A 19,555-nucleotide genomic window follows, 5' to 3' on the forward strand; every position below is an offset into this window, starting at 1 on the left:
ATTGAACGTTTCCTAGAAAGGACCTGACCGCATCCAACCCCTCCCACCCTAGCAGGTATCTGTGCTGGAACCAAACAGTTCGAGGGATAGACAGCACCAGGCATTTACATAATATGTGATGAGCAAGGGATGGACAGACAGACAGGGAACTACATTTTGACCTAGCCTACGGAGAAAAGGGCTACAGGGCTTTTCATCCAAATGGTAAGAAATCAGCTGCTCTGGTAGAGAACAAGGTGACACTAAGGGATTTTGGCCAAGTTTCCCTTTGAGATTTTGGATGTGAACCTCAATCTCAAAGCAATACTTGGAAGGCACAATCCACAGGGGCTGAAGCTGGCCAAATCAGGCAGAGGAGCCCCAGGCATAGAGGTTCTGCTGAGTTTCACACAGCTCTGGCTAAAGCACTAGAACTGCACCCTGCATCAGATCAGGGCCAGTGGGACCCAGGTCCAGTCAGACCTCAAATGAGGGGCCCGCCAGGTTAGCAGTAGAGAGCGGGCAGCAAGCAATGAAGAGACATTCCAGCGAGTTGCCAAACTCCACATGCGCCTTCTGTTTCTTTGGAGGAGTGGAGCGTCAAGAAGAGAAGCAGAGCAGGCAAGTGGGGGTAAAGGAAGCCAAGAGGTCTGTCTCTTAATACTTCCTTCTTATCAAGTTCAGACTGGCATATTTAATGCAGTCGTTTGTAAAGAGATTGGGAGTGAGGGAGACAATAAACCAGCTTTAAACACACGTCGCCTTTTAACATTCTTCAAGTAACAACCTTTTGACCCAACATTGTTAGAACGTTCCCCCCTTTCCAGTGGTTTCCCAAAGGAATCTACAGTCAGTACCATGTGAAGATGGCTCTCTGCTCCACCCGCCATTTGAGGGACTTTCATTTATTCTCTGAGCCACTGACAAGTTGGGTGGTTAAATAAACAGAAAGACACCTGCTGCCGACACACTATTTATGCCCTTTTGGTCTTGTGTTTGGAGGCACTTGCAGATACTTTGGTAGATGGAGCTGTGAGTTAAACCTACACAGGCTCAAGAGATGTCAGAACAAAATATTCCAGAAGCAGGACAATTTTACGCTTGATGAGCCAAACACTTAACCCTTCCTTAAGCCTGGATATGCCAAACATTGCTTCTCTGGCAAGGAATTAAAAACTAAGCTTACTTAGTGTGTAGAGTAGAGACCAGGGGATGGAATTCTACAGTTGACACACTTACCTTATATGTGCAAATGTTTCAAAACCATAATCTGTGGGCATGCATGATATGCACGCACACAGCAATGTAAAAACATGGCTTCCTTACTACATATCTAAGGCTTTATTCAAACCCAGCTGAAGACCATGGAAAGATCCCCATTGACTTCAACGGGCTTTGGATCGGACCCTTAGTGGTCAGGTGGGATTTTACAGCTGGCAGTTACGGTGCCCATCACGGCCACACAGAACTTCATGCACTGGGGAGCGACTCCTTCACACAACGGGCAGGGCTGTGCAGATACAGGTTTACAAGTCTTGGGCTGAGTCCAGAAGCAGCATCAGTATCAAGCCTGATGAGATGCGTCAGTTATGCCACTGAGGTGTTGGAGGCAGGTAAGGAGTTCAGGGGAAATCTAAGACAGCACTGAAGGCAGTGTCCCAAGACAAACCAAGAGCTGAGAGTTGCAACAGGCTACCTAAACAGAATATAGTGCATAAACACCCATGGCCCCAGCTACACGCCAGCGACAGACCTGGTGCAGTTAGTGCCAGCAGATTTTTCTGTATATGTATAAAGAAAGTGCTAGAAACACAGGGGGCAAAATAATGAGAAAAGTTAATTTAAAAAAAAAAAAAGGGGGGGGGGGAGACACGTTTTTGTCAAAAACAAATCTGGAAAATTCTGACCAGCTCTAAAATGCCCTTCGTCTCCGCTGCAATGTAAATAATAAGCAGATGCAAAGCTGGGACCCATCTTCTATCAACACTGGAGCCATTTGTGGAAATTCCGCAATAGGATTTCCCCCCACCCCCTTTGCTTCACTGGAGGGTGCTTGGGCTAACAGGAAAGGACAGGAGCTCCGGGCTTGCTAATATGCTTCCCTGTCCTTTACCACAGGGGTTCTCAATCTTTTGCTTTCTGAGCCCTCCTCCCGCCCTCCCCGCCCATTGCTGTAAAAGCCAGGGTCGGTGTTAAGAGGGTAGCAAGCAGGACAATTGCCTGGGGCCCCACGCCCCAGGGGGCCCCACAAAGCTAAATTGCTCAGGCTTCGGCTTCAGCCCCAGGTGGCGGGGCTCAGGGCTTCGACTTTCTGCCCTGGGCCCCAGTGAACCTAATGCCGGCCCTGCTCATTGGACCCTCTGAAACTGGCTCACGGCCCCACAGGGGCCTTGGACCCCTGGTTGAGAATGGCTGCTTTATTGAACGTGCCATCGTTTTTAAAGGCACAGGAACCCATCAGCTCCATCAGGGCCCCAGAAAGAAAAGAATGATGCCGTAGATGGATAAAAGGGCCGTGGGGCTTACCGTCTTCGTGGCCTTCCCTGTTCCTCCGCCGGTGTCTCTCTCGCCTGTGGCTAACAACCGACTCCGTTCCTGTTTCGTTGTCCAGTCCATCTCGACTGCTGGCAGCATTCGGGCTGAGAGAGACAAGAGGGCAGAAGACAGTCAGGGGTCACACACCGCCTCACTAAAAACAAACCTGCCAATGCACTTAGTGTCCAGGAAGGGCGCTGGCTTCACGGCCCCAGAGAATGAACACAGAGGACAGGTACAACACAGAGCAGCAGAGCAAGCTTCCCACAGACTGCTCCGCGAGGGCATCCCCAGTGCTGAGCTAGAGGAGGAGGGGATAGATTGGTCTCCCTGCCTTGGGAATGCCCAGAAAGCATCATCCTCCCATTGAACAAAGGAGTCTCAGACCCTCTAGTTTAGATTGTGGTCCCAACGTCCTAACCACCTTGATGGTGGGACGAGCGAGGGGATTGTTTCCACGTGAATCTTAGCAGATCCGTGGCACGCTTTGGAGAGGCCAGCGGGAAGGCAGCTTTGACTGGTTACACATTCACACAGCAGCTGGAGACTCCAGTCCACATTTGAACAGCACCAGGACCATCAGGGAGGCAGCACAAACGCGCCTCGGGCCTGCCTAACTCAGGTGAGAAAACAGTGCAGGGACTCTTGAAGAAAGGGTCATTCGTTCTCACCTCTGAACACACAACTGCTTTTCTCCCAATGCCCCTCAATATTCTCCGCAGCTCAAGGATCCCAGAGACAGTCACAAGTACGTCTGAGCGACTCCAGTAATGCTGACAATCCAGCGGTGTGTTTCTCTGGAGAAGTGGCTATCAGGAGGTCATTCTGAAAGGAGCGCTAGACACTCGCTGGCCTTCTCAGGTATCCCTAGGATAGCCATGAGTCTCATGAGCCATGTTGCTCACCATCCTGAGGGCTCAGTCACACAGTGCATGGGTCCTCAACCTTTACGGCAACGCCCCGTTTGGAGTTAGCAGCTTGCTGGGAGCCAAGGGCATAAACCATAACTGAGCACAGTCCCCTTTATGGCAGCCCTGCAGCCTAGGAAGACCCCAAATCCCAGAATTCATTGCTGAGATACAAAGGAATGGAGGAAGCAGCCTAGAGCATGCTGGGACTTGCAGTCACTCCGGGCTACACTGCCACATTAGAGAGGAGGCTGATTGCCTGACAACACCGTGTCCTCCTCCAATCCTTACGGTACCTCAGGGACCCCCACTGGAATTCAGTAGTGCAGATTCCCTCCAAAGTACTGGCCCCAGCCACTGCACTGATTCACGTTCTATTCCTCGCAGCCAATTCACCCTAGACCCTCCTCCTTCCATCACCAGTCCATAGCCTGACCTCCCCTACCATGTCCTGCCTTTTCCCCGCTGGATCGGGGCACGAGGGAGAGAGCGGGGGAGTCAGGTTTTGTTGGGTGAACAACATCAAGGGGCAAGAGCGGAAAAGGGGCCAGTTGGGATTTAACCAAGCCAAAGCCCTGCCCTCCCCATATCTCTGGGCGGCTGAAAGCCCTCCGCTTCCCTCTTCTGCAACAGTGCCCCTAGAAGCCACCTGTCCACTCCAGCAATATGCCAGTGCCCAGATTGTCAGTGGAAATGTTGGTATGTAAGTCAGGGAAGAATTCGGCCTCTAAGACTTAAGGCCACATTGTGAATCTATTAAAAACGAGAGCAATACTGGCTCCCTACTCCCAGCCTTCAGGGGGCTGCTCCTCAATACAGCTAAGCAAGGTTGCCCATGACCCCGGTTTAAATAACTGAGCCAAACTGCAGCCTTTGCTAGCCCATCACTGGGGCTGTAATACAGAGCACTGTGCATGTAACCCCGTTTACGAGCAACCGTCTGTTTCAAGACCACTGCTGAGGAAATGCCAAAGTGAAGCTGGCCGGGGCAGAGGGGGATGAGCTCCCCCCGGCCCCCCAACAGCAGTAGCTTGACTGTATACATCTCCCTTCAGGCTCAATGTTTTATGGGGCTCTGTCATTCTTACGTTTCATAAACGGCACTGGAGTACTCATGTGGAAGGCAGTAGGAAAAGCCTCCCAGAGGCCACAGCTCATTGTAATGGACTGATTTGGGGAAATTGACCTGTAGCTCCTGAAAACGCCGACAGAATAGGATCTGACGTAGCAATGTGCCGCTGTGCATCTAGGGGCTGGAATGGCTTCCCTGAGAAAGGGTCACTGCTCGCAGTCACCTCAGGTACCCACCCCACACACAAGCAGCCCCGGCTTGCGGGCACACCATGCAGCGGAGAGTTACATTTCATGTGTGTCTAAGTAGTTGCTTTGATGGCCATCATCACACTAGTATCCCAGCTCCACACAGTCATCAACAGATTTATTCTCGCAACACCCCAGGGAGGTAAGAAAGTGTCGTATTTTCCCCCTCTTATAGATGGGGACGTGAGGCAGAGTCTAAAGGTAGGTCTACACTTTGAACTGGACTGCCATTCCACCGGACTACCATACCACTGTACATTCCAGCCGAGAAGACATACCCGCACTAGCTAAAACTCCAGTTTGGGGAGACAAATTACCTCTAGCTCGAAGTGTAGATGTACCCCCAGAGACTTGCCCAGGTCACAGAGGGTGTCTGTGGCATAGCTGGGAATTGAACCCTTCAGAGTCTTGGCTGAGGGTCCTACTGGTAGGTCTCCCCTTGCTTCCCTCAGATTGCTGCATTAGCATTTTGGGGTGCTTTTCACCAAGGATCTCAAATGGAACATCCTTGCTTCACGAATAGATAAAATAAGGCACAAAGTAATTGCTAATTTTGGGGGTCCAATTTTTGACACCTTACAGTAGGGTTTGAATTCCAGCAGTGCTGAACACTGGCTGCTCCCGTTGGCCTCAATAGGAAATGGGGGAGGGGGGTCATCACAGCTGAAAATTGGGCCCTGCTGCAGTATGTCTAAAGTTGAGCATGCAAGAACGGAGGCCCAAAATCAGAGGCCATATTTTAACACGTGGGCTCAAAAGAGAGCCAGAAATACATCCCAGATCTCTCGAGTACCAGGTCCTTGTCTGAACCACTAGAAAACACCGTTGTTGCCACCAACATGCTGAATGACAGTCCAGAAACATGAAATATTTGTTTTAGGGACACAAAAAAAAAAATCACACTAGTTACATCTCAGCAATACATGCTCCAACACTGACTCACCACTTTGCTCCTATCAGAGACTGAATGGATCTCTCTAGTCTAATAGCAGGTCAAGAGAGGATAAATTGCATACAGAGAATGCAATAAAACGGATACAGTTAATGACATTATGGAAGTGCTGTATTGATTACATGGATTCAAAAGGCAAAACTGTTATACAACTACTGTAGACCATCAAGGGAGTTGAACAGTGTAATAAGTGTATAGAGGACTTAAAAGAGGGTTAAAAGCCAATCATATGGGCACCTATTTAACAATGATTTTCCTTCTTTTCCTGGGGGTTTCTGTTTTATGTTCCATACCATGGTGAGTTGGGGTGAAACCATTAAATGAAACAGGTTAATCTTACTCAGCCACTCCATAGCAGCTTCCGGCTGAGGCGCTCAGACATTTTGCAAACACTAGTTAAGCCCCATAATCTCCACATGGAATAGGCAAGTATTATCCCCATTTTAGAGATGGAGAAACTGAAGCACAGTGAGGTTAAAGGATTTGTCTGTGACAATCAGAAACAGAACCCAGGGGTCAGGAATCCCTGCCTGTGCTCGAATCACAAGACCGTTTCCCACCCAAATCAAGAGGAAAGGAGGACTGAAATCCACCGGTCTGAGCCCAGTGTTCTCTCCCTGGAATCACAAGGAACTGAACATGGAAGATACGCCCATCCAGCAACAGACGGCTCCTGCTCCATGCTCCAAGGAAGAAGCAAAAACTCCTTTTAGCCCCTACCAATATGCCCCATGGGGAAGGGAATTAGGTCCCCAAATGAAATTTGGCCACCAGTTCAACCTTTACATGCACCAAAGAGGCTCAGAGAAGCATCCTAACATTTGGATACTTACAGGAACAGAAAACTTTGCACTGTTTGAGTTTGCTCCTAACTATCATAGTACACAGAGCTTGTGTGGTACAGTAGATAAGGTACCGGATTGGGACTCTGGAGATCTGAGTTCTATCCCAATCCTACCACTACCTCAAGAGAAGAATTTAATCAATCCGTGCCTCTGTTTCTCAGTCTGTGCATGGGAGATAATGTTTACCCAGCTGTGCACAGTGCTTTCAGACCAGGGGATGAAAGATGGTTAATGCTAAATACTAGCAATAATCTACAGAGGTGCCTCTCAGATCTCGGCGGTTACGCCACAGACCGGGACATAACGCTGAGAAAAAGAGACAAAAGCAGTACCAAATCGACCAAAACACCAAGCTTTGTAAAAATAGTGCATAACTTAAAGCTGATCTTTGACTGCCAGAAATCGCTCAAGCAGCATATGCTGTGGAAGGAATCCCCCAGCTTCTCATTAAGGCTGAAGAAACACAGGAGATGCCCCGCCAGTTTCACACGTGTGCAGGTCTCTATTGTGAGAATGAGCCGGACACTTCAAACAGAAAGCGCAGGACAAGGGAATTCAAGAGACTCAAGCACGCTGCTCGGCGCTGATGCTAGTTCTCTTCCGCAGGAGCTGTAAAAATTAAAATTCTTTGAGGGGAAAAGGCTAGTGCCTCAGCGGTTCTCTTTCCATGTTGAGAAACCCAGGACAACAATCAAAGGCTGCATCAAATCCTCCTCACTCAAACCCACATGGGGACAACTGAAAGCGAGCCGGAAACCCACAAGATCTCTATGGACTTTCCTCAGGGTAGAAATTCAGAAGGGACCACGCTAGCAGCTTCCAAACCTGAGTAAGTGGGCCCCCAATGCCACTTTGCCGAGGTGTTTTAGTCCTGACCAACAGTTCCTCCTGCTGTTACGGTCCTGCACCCCACCCCCACCCCCAGCTGTGCCACCATGCCTCAGTCCTGAGCCACAATCCCCCCTGGGATGCTTTTCTCTTTTGGGTCCGGTTATCACGGGGCGGTGGGGAGAGGAGAGAAAAGAAAGATTCCTCATGGAAGATATTCCCTTCCTTTGTCCCTAAACAAAGATGGGCATCAGCAGGTTTTCCAGGCCTTCGTCAGTCAACCTCAGCAGCACCATCTAGTGAGTACAGGCAGTTACCATGCATCACCGGTGACCGGACACTCAAAGGCTGCCCGAGAAATCTCTACCTTGGAAGTGCAACGCTGCAGGTTTCCTCTCTCGCTGCTGGGAGGTCGGGTTTGCTTGCCAACATGAAAGGAGCACACTGTGGATGTGTGAGGGCAGGGATACTGGGGCAGGCCCTCCACCGGGGTAAATCAGCATTGCTCCATTGATGTGACTGGAGCAATGCCAATCTACACCCTCTGAGTAAGCGATCCCAGCTTGTAGTGCCAGGTTCTGGACAAAGCTCCGAGGTGATCATTTTCTAATCAGATTTGTATAGCCTCCTCTCCCACAGTATCCGAGTGCCTCACAATCTTTAGTGTGTTATTCCTCACAACCCACCCTGTGAAGCCGGGCAGGGTTACCTTTGTGCGTTTGGTGAAGACAGGCTATGCCAAAGGGAGAGCGCTCAGCATAATTACTCCACCTCCATGAGAGGCAGAAGAGCGTCTCCCACAGACAGAGCGCTGTCCACACCGCGCTAAGTCGATCTAACTTACGCCACTCAGGGAGGTGGCTTTTTCACACCACTGAGCGACGTAAGTTACGTTGATTTAAGCGGTAGTGTAGACAAGCCCTGAGGCACAGAAAGACTAAGTGACTTACCCAAGTTCACACAGGAAGTCGGTGGCAGAGCAGGCAATTGAACCCAGCTCTCCTGAGTTGTAGATTAGAGTTCTAACCACTGAACTGTCCACCAGGCAGTTGAACTACGACCACACAAAAGCAACGTGTTATTTCTGCCCTCACTGAGCTGCTCATGATGCCAAGCAACTACATTCAAATATGATGAAAAGCATCAGAAAAAATAACCTTTTTGAATCCAGCCAAAAATAAATCCAAAGGTTGGGAACAGGACAAAAAAAACCCCTAAAGCAACGAGGTGGCAGCTGGTGTGTTGTTTATCATTCTGACCAGTATTATCTCATTGTTGTGCTGCCTGCCAACCCGTCTGTCGACTTGAATCCATCTCCTCTCGTCTCATACTTGGATCGTAAGGTCTTTGGGGCACCGACTGTCTTTGTTCTGTGACTGTACAGCACCTCGCACACTGGGGCCCTCATCTACAGTCGGGGCCCCTGGGTGATGCAATTAATAAATACAACCACCACCAGAAAAAGGAGGGAGAAGAGAATCAGTAGACATCGGGCCAGCGGCGGTTATACTAAAATATACTTAAAAGCTACGACTACGAAATAGAAAAAGGAACTGACACAGGTATCGAGGGGAGGGGGAAGCAATTCCTACCCTAAAAAGCCCTCCCCTCACAGAGGCCTGCTGGCCTGGGATGAAAGGGCAATCCCAGGCCAGCAGGCGGAGTACAAGTGCAGAGATCTGTCAATTACAGGCTGCGACTGAACTGAACCGCAAACCTCTCATCAGACTCCAGGGGAAGAACTCGGGCTTTAAAACAACTCGTCTACCAACTTCGAGCCAACCCACCACGTTGTGTCCCAGGACCCTGTCCTCAGCGGCTGGCCAATGTTCCTGCATTCTCCCTGTCTGCCGAGGCCAACCCGCACCAGGGCCAGCACTCCCGGCAGCAGGAGCAGGCGTACACAAACGATGGGCCACACACTTGGCAGTCCCCTCTCCTCACGTATACCCATGGCCGCCCACCCCACCAGACCCTCATTAGCCCACTGGCCCAAAAAAGCCAAGCGCTTGCATTTCTTCTCCAGCCCCGATTTCTCCACGCTGCTGTTTGTTCAGCCAGATGGCTAAACGCCTCCATGTGCGGCGACAGCAAGTGTTGTCTCGTCGTCAGAACACAAGCCTGGGAGCCAGGACCTCCCGGCTTCTCTGCCTGACTCACTGTGTGAGACCTTGGGCAAGCCACGTCACCTCGCCGTGTCTCAGTTTGCCCAGCTGCGAAATGGGGATGCATAGATACTAAGGTCAGAAGGGACCATTATGATCATCTAGTCCGACCTCCTGCACGACGCAGGCCACAGAATCTCACCCACCCACTCCTGCGAAAAACCTCTCACTTATGTCTGAGCTATTGAAGTCCTCAAATCGTGGTTTAAAGACTTCAAGGAGCAGAGAATCCTCCAGCAAGTGACCCGTGCCCCACGCTACAGAGGGGCGCTGGGAAGCATGACGCCCCATTGACAAAGTTCTGGGAGTTCGACAGATGGCAGCAGGCGCAATGGAAGAGCACAGCTGAATAAAACGGCATCTTTAAAACACTGGAGGTAAAAACAGGGAGTGCTGCACACGTGACCCTGTGCCACGAGTTTGAGGGGGTGTTTTTAAAGGCACAGTTAAAGCGTTCTAAAACCAGCACATACTTCTATATATAGGTCAGGAAGAAAAAAACTAGTTATGCTAGCAGGTCATGTGACTGCAATTGTACAGGCTACTCGCCCACCAGGAAAGCGAAGCTTGGCCACAAGAGGGCAGCATAACCTTGGCAAGAAACGCAGGCCAGGCGAGTATTCCCCCGGGATTTCTTCTCCTCCAGAAGGCAGCTTGGTGCTTAGCCCCCGCCCAGATAACGGGCTCATCCAGGCAACAGACATCCCAGAAAGCAGGGGTGGGGGAAGGAGGAGGGAACGTGAGAACAGCAGGAACGGACACTGGGTTTGCCTCTGCATATTGAGCCACTGGCTCACGAGCATTGGGGTTCGGCTCCCCCTCTGCATCCTTACTGGGATCCTGTTAATGTCACCAGTGCGGAGCCAAATACGAAGGGCAGGGTCAGCAGCAGAACAAATGGAACAGCTGTTAACCCCTCTGCGCCAGGGGCTGCCTGCCGTTCGGGCCTGGCAGCACAAAGCCTGTCAAAGAAGCGAAGTGGCAAGATGTCCTGGCATCAGGATCAATGCACCGAGCACAGGGCATCTGGGTTGCCAGGGACAAGGAGAGGCCAGAGGCACTGAGAGCTCACTTGGCTTCCAAGCGAATAAAATGGGCAAACACAAGGGTTTCATGCAGCGGGTGGTTCACTTGATCAGGCCGGATTGGTTAATATAGCAAGAGAAACAGCACTGAATTTTGAGGTAGGTGAACCTGGGACTGACAGCCCTAGAGACTGATGGCTTCTGTTTTTCTGAAGGGAGGCAGAGTGGTCTGGTGGTCAGAGCAAGTGGGGAGAGGGGTCAGAATTCCTGAGTTCTATTCGCACTTCTAGGAGGCAGTGTGGCTCAGTGGTTAGAGCATGGGTCTGGGACTCTGGCACTTTGTTTTCTAGTCCTGATATTGATACTAACTTGACCTTGGGGAAAATGCCACTTAACTTCTCCGTGCATCAGATTTCCCATCGGTTTAACCTGTCGAGCACTTATACGCACATCAGAAGTGAGAATAATTCATGCGGTTGACAAACGGTGAGGGGCCTGAGATCCAAGATTCATATCCAGATTCCAACCACCCCAAAAGGTCTGATGCACAGGGTGGCAGTTTTGAGTCTGGGTTTGGGAGTTGGATTCACTGGGTTACAGGAAAAGGAACCAACAGCGAAATGCAAATCCCAAATTCAGGACTGCACTGATCTGGGATTTCAGTTCAGGCCCCAGCCTAAAACTACAGGGCAGAATCTCAGCTCTCAAACACAGCTAGCCTTTGAGGGAAAATACTTGCTGTTCCCTGGAACAGATCAGAAGGATCACTGGGTACTTATACACTATGGTCTGGATCTTGCTCTCAGTCCCCACTCAAGTCAATGGGAGTCATTCTAGATTTACACTGGGAGGATCTGGCCCTGTACGTAGAGCTGCAGGTAACTAGGCTGCTATTCCACCAATGTACGTTGCATTCCATATAGTCAGGGTGATACCGTGGGGAGCATTATTCCTTAAGCAAATTGCTGCTCTTTATCATAACGTTCTGCTGCCTGTGTATGCTACATAATTATATGGCACACGGTAATAAAAGGTTGTCATCCACATGCCACCCAAAGCATTTACATTCCTCCCCTTCTCCCCCGCAAGGTGGGTTTCGAAAGGACGAGCAATAAGGTAATTTCTCAAATGATCACATTTTTCCCTCCCATCCCCCTTTTTATTCCCCAATGAGCACAACAATATCAAAACAATAAAACAAAACAGGTGGGAAGCACCTGACACAGGGTGCTGAGAGCTGGGGGAGAGCAAGGCAGAGAGGTGGGGGAAGGGCCAGGGAAGTATTTTGCATCCCTTGATTAGAAAGAATAGCTTGGCCTTACTGAAATGAAGGAGGCCGTGAGTCTCCGATGCCACCTGTTCTCTCGATGGGAGGAGGGAGGTCCGTGTGGCTTTCAGCGCACTGGGAACCCGTGTCGGAGTGGGAGCTTTCAGCCAGGACCAGCTGCAATAGAATAAAAGGGAGAATTAGATACACCCGTACAGGTTTCCATGCCCTGATGTAAGGCGCTCAGCTGCCCCCTTGATAGATTAGAGGCAGAGAGAACTGCTTGGCATTGGATTTTGATGGCTCTTTGCCAACCTTTCACAAAAGCCAGATCACTTTGGGTCCGAATGTGAAATTGGAACTTGTAGGGATTTGTGCAAAGCCCTTATGAGACCCACAACCCTGCAGCTGACTCAAAGCAAGACTGACATTGCTGGGCAGGGAGCACGTTTTGAGAGACTTAGGAAATTCAAAGGACATTGCAGAAGGAAACTTGTGACCCTCAGCAGGTCACCAGGACTGAACAAAACCCCTGGAATCCTCCCAGGCCTTCAGGAACCCTTGGGAAACGCATGCACATGAATGCACTGGGGGACTTTGCAGAACGCCCTGCCTTCAGTGACCGCTTTACCCGATGGGTTCAATCAACCCCCCATGCTCACAAGGAAAATCAAAGCCTGCAAAATCACATGGCCCAAATGCAAGGAGTTGTTCCGTCAGTTCCGGCAGGCACTTGGGCAAGAAGTGCTGAAGATTGAGGATTGGATCCCGGCTGTATGCACACAGTCATGGTTTGTTACACAGACACCCCTGAACATGGGGGAATCTGGGTCCAGATCCAATTCCATGGCTAGTCCTTATTTTTTACAAAAATCCCCTGCCTGAACACCTGGAAACTTTAGGAGGTAGACCTGAAATCCCCAGCTGGGTCTGAGTTTTGTGATTTAGGCCCATTTCCATTATAAAACGTCAAGGTCATTCCTCAACAGTGCCATAAAATCCTCAGACAGGCAGAAACAAATGGCAGTCAGTTTAAAAATCCAGAGGACATTTTTATTTTATTTTATTTTGTTTTTTTGCTTCACAGGCTGTGTGCTCTCAATAGTCCATAATGGCCTGAAACCTTCTGTAAAACCATGTTGCTATAAACGACTCTGTTCAAACCCCCTTGAATACCGACATCTGCATTCACGGAAGCTACAGGCTGCTGGCAGGCAGCCAGTCAGGGGAGTGGGGAAGGATGCAAAGGACTCAACGTAGAACGCTCATGTGAAAACGGGTAATTGAAGAAAAGCTACAGCAATCAATCTTCTCACCACAAACAGGCAGCTAGACACAGCCCGGTGTGTCGGAGGCTTATACATTCCATTCTCATTACAAGGGTGTATAAATTCTGCAGATCCCCACCACATGGCCACTTCTTATTTTCAACTTCCTATCAACAGGAGGAAGCCTCGTGTATATGGATAGCAGGGATATTAGGGTTACACAAAAGACACATGGGTCCAGTCCTGTTCCACCAAACTCAGCGGATGAAACTCCCATGCAGAATCAGGCCCTTTGAGAGTAAGCCAATCAGGTTATGGATACACTGGAGCTAAACAAATGGGTTCCCCTCTTTTCCCTCGTTCCTAACTCAAGGTCTTATGTTGAGGGACACTGGAGGATGTTTGAAGTTGGTTGGAGACTTCTACTAACCAAATCTGATTTATCCAGCTGCCTTGTATCTACATTTCCCTATTCTCCAAGGTTTTGGAGGCCAATGTCTTTCAGTCTATTCCCCATCACCACACACACTTTTTTTTTTTTTTTGGGTAGAGCCAGGTGAAGCGAGGGCTACTTCCATCTTTACAGAACCTTGCTAGCGTTGGAGAAAGCCACAGTTAAAGCACACAACTAGGAATCAGATAATCTGGGTTCAATTCCCGGCTCTGCTGGGGATTCTGTGCAGCCGTAAATGAGTCACTTCATTTCTCCGTACCTCAGGTTTTCCCCTCAGGCTGGTGCGAGGTTAAATTAATTCATTAATGTTTGTAAATTAATTTATGGCCCTTGGGTGGAAGGGGCCATAGCTGGATAAAGGACGCTTAGAATCAAACCAGAAGCGGTTTGGACCCAGCTTCCATTTCAAAACGAACTCCTGAAGTTTGGGGATTTCAGATTAAGGGGTCCAGTTTTGCTCCAACTTTATTTCCAACAGAAGGGGCAAAAATAGGAGCAATATTTTTGTTTTAAAATATAGATTAGATATATTGATTATTATTACGATAGGGAAACAGCCCCTCGTCCCACGCTATCCAGGCCGCCACACGTCAGTTGGAGAACACAGGAGGCAAACAGGCTTGAAAACCTGTTCCATTTTTTGTTCACTTGTGCAAACTCCTCCTGTTGCAAGATTTTATTTATAGTGTGGTCGCGCTTCGAGGCCCGAAAGGAGGACATCAGAGTCCTGTTGTGCTCGGCCCTGTATACACACAGCAAGAGATAGCTATTGCCCCAAAAGAGCTTACAGGCCAAACAGACAATACCCAGGGTGGGAGAAAGGCAGTTTGAATGGCATCTTGAACAGATGGGAAACTGAGGCACAGAGCAATGAGGTGACTTGTCTAAGGGTCACCCACGGCGTGCGTGGCAGAAACAGGAATTAATCTGGGATCTTCCAAGTCCCATCCAGTGCCTTGACCGTGAGAGAGCATCCGTCAGCCTCGTTTCATCGGTACCATTTTGTCCAGCGACAGGGAATTCGGATTAACCAGAAATGACACCGAGGACATTTCTTTCACATGGGCTGCTGATCAGACGAGATGCCGACCATTTCTGGCCACGAGCTCCACTTGAACTAGTCACCTAGAGGCGAAGGGGCCCATATCCTATTACCAATCCCCTAAACCATCTAAATCCCCTTGCCCGAGTCCCTCCACACAACACGATTAAGAAATCTTTTAATTAAGTAGATGCACTAATACCAACTAAGATTATCACCTCTCACTGAGAGGCCAAAGGTCTCAGTCTCTCTCCATTTGTAACGGGGCATAAAAGCTAAACACAGCATAAACGAGCTTGACCGTAATTGGTTAATTTATCAAAGGCTAATCCTAATATAATTCTTGGGTAAATACTAGCCACCAGTGCAAGGGGTGCGGGGGAGGAAAACCGGTGATCCTGGCAGGCAGCACGGAGTCCCGAAGGGGAATAGATCATAGAAAAAGGCAGGCAAGAGACAGATGGACATAAAAAGGAGCAGTTTGAATACAAAATGGTTCTTCGAAGCCAGCTATATTACTCATCAGACTCGTTCATCACCCAAAGCTAGAGCGACGGGGGGAAAATATGGAAGCGACACATCGCGTGAGTGATCCAAATAACATGCCGACAGGAATCTGTTTAGCGCCGGGAAGGCGTCTAGAAGGTATGGTGGCATTATGGAGACGGAGGTGACTCTCTGAGCAAGGCCTGTCCCTCAAGGAATCCCTCTGCAGGGGAGAACGTTTGCACGAATCAAACCAAGGAACACAAAAGAAGAAAAGAAATTGGGCGTAGACACGAGACCCGAACACTCCTCACACCTCGTCCCGCTCCCAAATCAGACTGAGCTACCCAGACCAGTCTAGTGCCATTTGCTTTGAAGCAGGAAGATGCAAAAAACTTTCTCCAGGCCTTCCAGAGAGGGGAACGCCTGTCCTAATTACGTGCAGCCACGTAACAAAGAGGCCGAGACGAGCTGACACCAAGACCAATCACTTCCCAAGAAAAACGGAAGCGACACATTTTAGCCGGGACTGTCAGTTACCCAGCAGCCCCGCGCCCTTGGCCTGACGAGCTAATTGTGCTGACGAGGTGGCACAGCACCTGGGGCTCTGGTGCACACACTGAAGGCCGCTGTCAGCTTTGCCTGATGTTAGCCATGGGCTCTATTTTAGGCATAGTGCACCTGGCCTGGCCTGTTCAAAGGGACGAAGGGCCACACACCCATTTCCTATCAGCATTCGATAGGATTGGAGTTCCCAGCTCCCTTAGGCTGCTTTGATTGTCCCAGACCCAGTGGAGGTGCAGAAACAAGGACATACAGTGCTTTTCTTAGCTAACTTAGCCTCTCAGCAGCACCCTTGGGTGGTAGGATAGATATCATTAGCCTCATTTTACAGATGTGGAAACCAAGGCACAGTGCCTCAGAGATTTGCCATAGGTCACAGAGGTATCATAGAATCATAGCGTTGGAAGGGACCTCAGGTGGTCATCTAGTCCAACCCCCTGTTCAAAGCAGGACCAATCCTCAATTTTTGCCCTAGATCCCTAAATGGCCCCCTCAAGGATTGAACTCATGACCCTGGGTTTAGCAGACCAATGCTCAAACCACTGAGCTATCCCTCCCCAGGTAGTCAGTGGCAAGGTGGGATGGAACTCAGGAGATCCTGATTCCTATATGTAGACCATAAGACCACGCCACCACCCACTAGAGACAGAAGAGGGCTAGCCAAGTGGCCTGTTCCATCCTTCCACCAATGCAGTGGCTTGACCCACACCTACCAGAACCTGCCCAATTTGACTGGGAACTCCGCATGGACGAGCTCGCTCTATTGATTTCTGGTACCTCCTGTTGGCCAGCACGCAAAGCCTGAAAGAAAGTCGTGACGATGTCAGTTGTCAACTGAAAGTTAATTCCCACGAGAGGATTTAGAAGGGCCGACAGAGGGCAGCCCCACCATCAGTCAGGAGCCTGGGGTTAAGCCTGGGTCTCTTTGGAAACCAAACAGTTGCTCTCCAGGCAGGGAGACAGGTTATTATTGGAGCTGGTCAAAAATTTTTGTTTAAATTTGAATTTAGTGGGGCAAGAAAATGGAGAATTCTTTCTCCGAGCTAGAGCTAGTATTACCTAATGGAGGGAAACATCACCTAGTGCTTAGAGCACAGACCTGCGAGCCAGAACTCCTGGGTTCTAGCCCAAGTTCTGCTGCGATTTGCTGCGAGACACTCAACAAGTCACCTAATGTGTGTGACGCAGTTTCTCCATCAGTCAAATAAGGATAACACCAAGGACTAGTGAAACCCAAGGAATCAACATTTTAATGCTTTGAAATCCTTGCAGAAGGCCAAATGCAAAAAAGTGTTTGCATCTTTAAAGGGAAGGGCTTAGCCCTGCAAAGCAATGAGGAAAAATCCTGCTGATTATTAGAGTTTGTATGGCCCAGCCTTGGGGAGAAAAGGGGAGGATGTGAAACTCAAACAGCTTTTTTGAAGATATTGGAAGTGTCAGGAAATCCCTCAAGTCTGGCAGCACCTGAAATGAGTTGGGAGGGAGACCGTTTAAAAGGGCTTCAGAAAGTGTTCTTTCTGCTCTGCCAATCTGGGGCCTGGAGGGTCCTGCAGGATGACCTGACTTTAGCAAAAGGCCTTGGAGCGATTTAGTTATTAAAACAAAATCATTTGCTGTCCAGATCCGTGTCGGCTGACAGCTGGTAGGGCATGTTCTGCCGTTCGCCGAATCTTTCATCCTTCACTCCTAGACATCCACAGTTGTGAACATGGGAAATAAAGTGTCATTCAATATTTTGATGGCTGTAAACCAAATTAACAGGAATACGACGAAGGAGCTTCAGGAAAATTACCCGCTGTACTACTGCAGGAAAGGAAACCTGCCCCATGCGACCAAGCTGCAGTTGGATTAAGACAATGGCTCAGGCTAGCTGGCTTTCCACAGTGGTCAAATGGAGTGGAATCAGAAAAGTTACACATAGTACAGCACCTAGCACAATGGTGTCTTGAATCTGGTTGGGGCCTTCCAATGCTACCATAGCACATGCTGTAAGAAAACAGCTTTCCAAATGGAGTGGGACAGCTCTTTGTTGTGACAGCACAAGGAAAAGGAATTTTGGAGCAAAGTGAGGGTGTTACAGTGTTTGCTGCTTCTGCACTCTGGGATCGAACAAAGGGCTCGTGTCATGCACTGGGGTGCAGGGAAATCTGTTCTGTCTTTTGTAAAGCTCATTAAGGATTCATCATTTCTTCCTACAACGAACGATGCCAGGCAGAGATCTAAGTATCTGATGGGCTTTGCTTGAAGATAAATCACATCCCTTTCTCTTAGAGAGCTAGAGTGTATCGCAAAAGGTCATTTTGAAAGAAAAAAAAGAAGAACTTGGTATTCTGTTTGGGCATTATAGGCTTCTCAAAGTGTTTCCAGAAGAGCAGGGTTGTTAACTCCAGCATCCTGGCCAAATGCCAACTCCGATCATTACCTTTTGCCCATCAAGTTCCCCCTGCAGTTTCAACTGGATACAGCATCCTGCTTCATTTCCTGCCTTATACTGCAGCTGTGCTGTGTGTGGTTACACGGCGTTCCTGTGTTGCTGCTGTGTTCCACCCCAGAGAAGGCTGCATTTCAGTGATTGATGAGGCAGACCCTAAACCTCTTTTGCCTATTTCACAGGGGTGAGAATTAATAAATGTGTAACCAATTATAATTGTTGCTTCACGTAATGTTTATTTAACTTAAAGTCTGTTTCACGAATTAACACAGTGAGATCCTCATATTGCTAAGATCTCACCACAGCACCTGCTATTAAATCTTTGTAGAGAGATGAGGAATCATAGAATCATAGAATCATAGAATATCAGGGTTGGAAGGGACCCCTGAAGGTCATCTAGTCCAACCCCCTGCTCGAAGCAGGACCAATTCCCAGTTAAATCATCCCAGCCAGGGCTTTGTCAAGCCTGACCTTAAAAACTTCCAAGGAAGGAGATTCCACCACCTCCCTAGGCAACGCATTCCAATGTTTCACCACCCTCTTAGTGAAAAAGTTTTTCCTAATATCCAATCTAAACCTCCCCCACTGCAACTTGAGGCCATTACTCCTCGTTCTGTCATCTGCTACCATTGAGAACAGTCTAGAGCCATCCTCTTTGGAACCCCCTTTCAGGTAGTTGAAAGCAGCGATCAAATCCCCCCTCATTCTTCTCTTCTGCAGGCTAAACAATCCCAGCTCCCTCAGCCTCTCCTCATAAGTCATGTGTTCTAGACCCCTAATCATTTTTGTTGCCCTTCGCTGGACTCTCTCCAATTTATCCACATCCTTCTTGTAGTGTGGGGCCCAAAACTGGACACAGTACTCCAGATGAGGCCTCACCAATGTCGAATAGAGGGGGACGATCATGTCCCTCGATCTGCTCGCTATGCCCCTACTTATACATCCCAAAATGCCATTGGCCTTCTTGGCAACAAGGGCACACTGCTGACTCATATCCAGCTTCTCGTCCACTGTCACCCCTAGGTCCTTTTCCGCAGAACTGCTGCCTAGCCATTCGGTCCCTAGTCTGTAGCGGTGCATTGGATTCTTCCGTCCTAAGTGCAGGACCCTGCACTTATTCTTATTGAACCTCATCAGATTTCTTTTGGCCCAATCCTACAATTTGTCTAGGTCCTTCTGTATCCTATCCCTCCCCTCCAGCGTATCTACCACTCCTCCCAGTTTAGTATCGTCCGCAAATTTGCTGAGAGTGCAATCCACACCATCCTCCAGATCATTTATGAAGATATTGAACAAAACCGGCCCCAGGACTGACCCTTGGGGCACTCCACTTGACACCGGCTGCCAACTAGACATGGAGCCATTGATCACTACCCGTTGAGCCCGACAATCTAGCCAGCTTTCTACCCACCCTATAGTGCATTCATCCAGCCCATACTTCCTTAACTTGCTGACAAGAACACTGTGGGAGACCGTGTCAAAAGCT

General features: G+C 49.1%; 1 protein-coding gene across 3 annotated transcripts in view; it reads right to left on the bottom strand.

Moving 5' to 3' along the window:
• Positions 1–19,555, bottom strand: part of DVL1 (dishevelled segment polarity protein 1) — a 174,411-nt gene that overhangs the window by 59,249 nt on the left and 95,607 nt on the right. For all 3 annotated transcript variants that reach the window (XM_077837159.1, XM_077837158.1, XM_077837160.1), the window contains exons 3-4: positions 11,880–12,001; positions 2,506–2,618 (exon numbers count right to left, since the gene is read on the bottom strand). In XM_077837159.1, coding sequence (XP_077693285.1) covers positions 2,506–2,618; positions 11,880–12,001 — 235 coding nt within the window. The remainder of the gene's footprint in view (positions 1–2,505; positions 2,619–11,879; positions 12,002–19,555) is intronic.

This window comes from Eretmochelys imbricata, chromosome 18 (genome assembly GCF_965152235.1).
Source record: "Eretmochelys imbricata isolate rEreImb1 chromosome 18, rEreImb1.hap1, whole genome shotgun sequence".
Classification (NCBI taxonomy): Eukaryota; Metazoa; Chordata; order Testudines; family Cheloniidae; genus Eretmochelys; species Eretmochelys imbricata.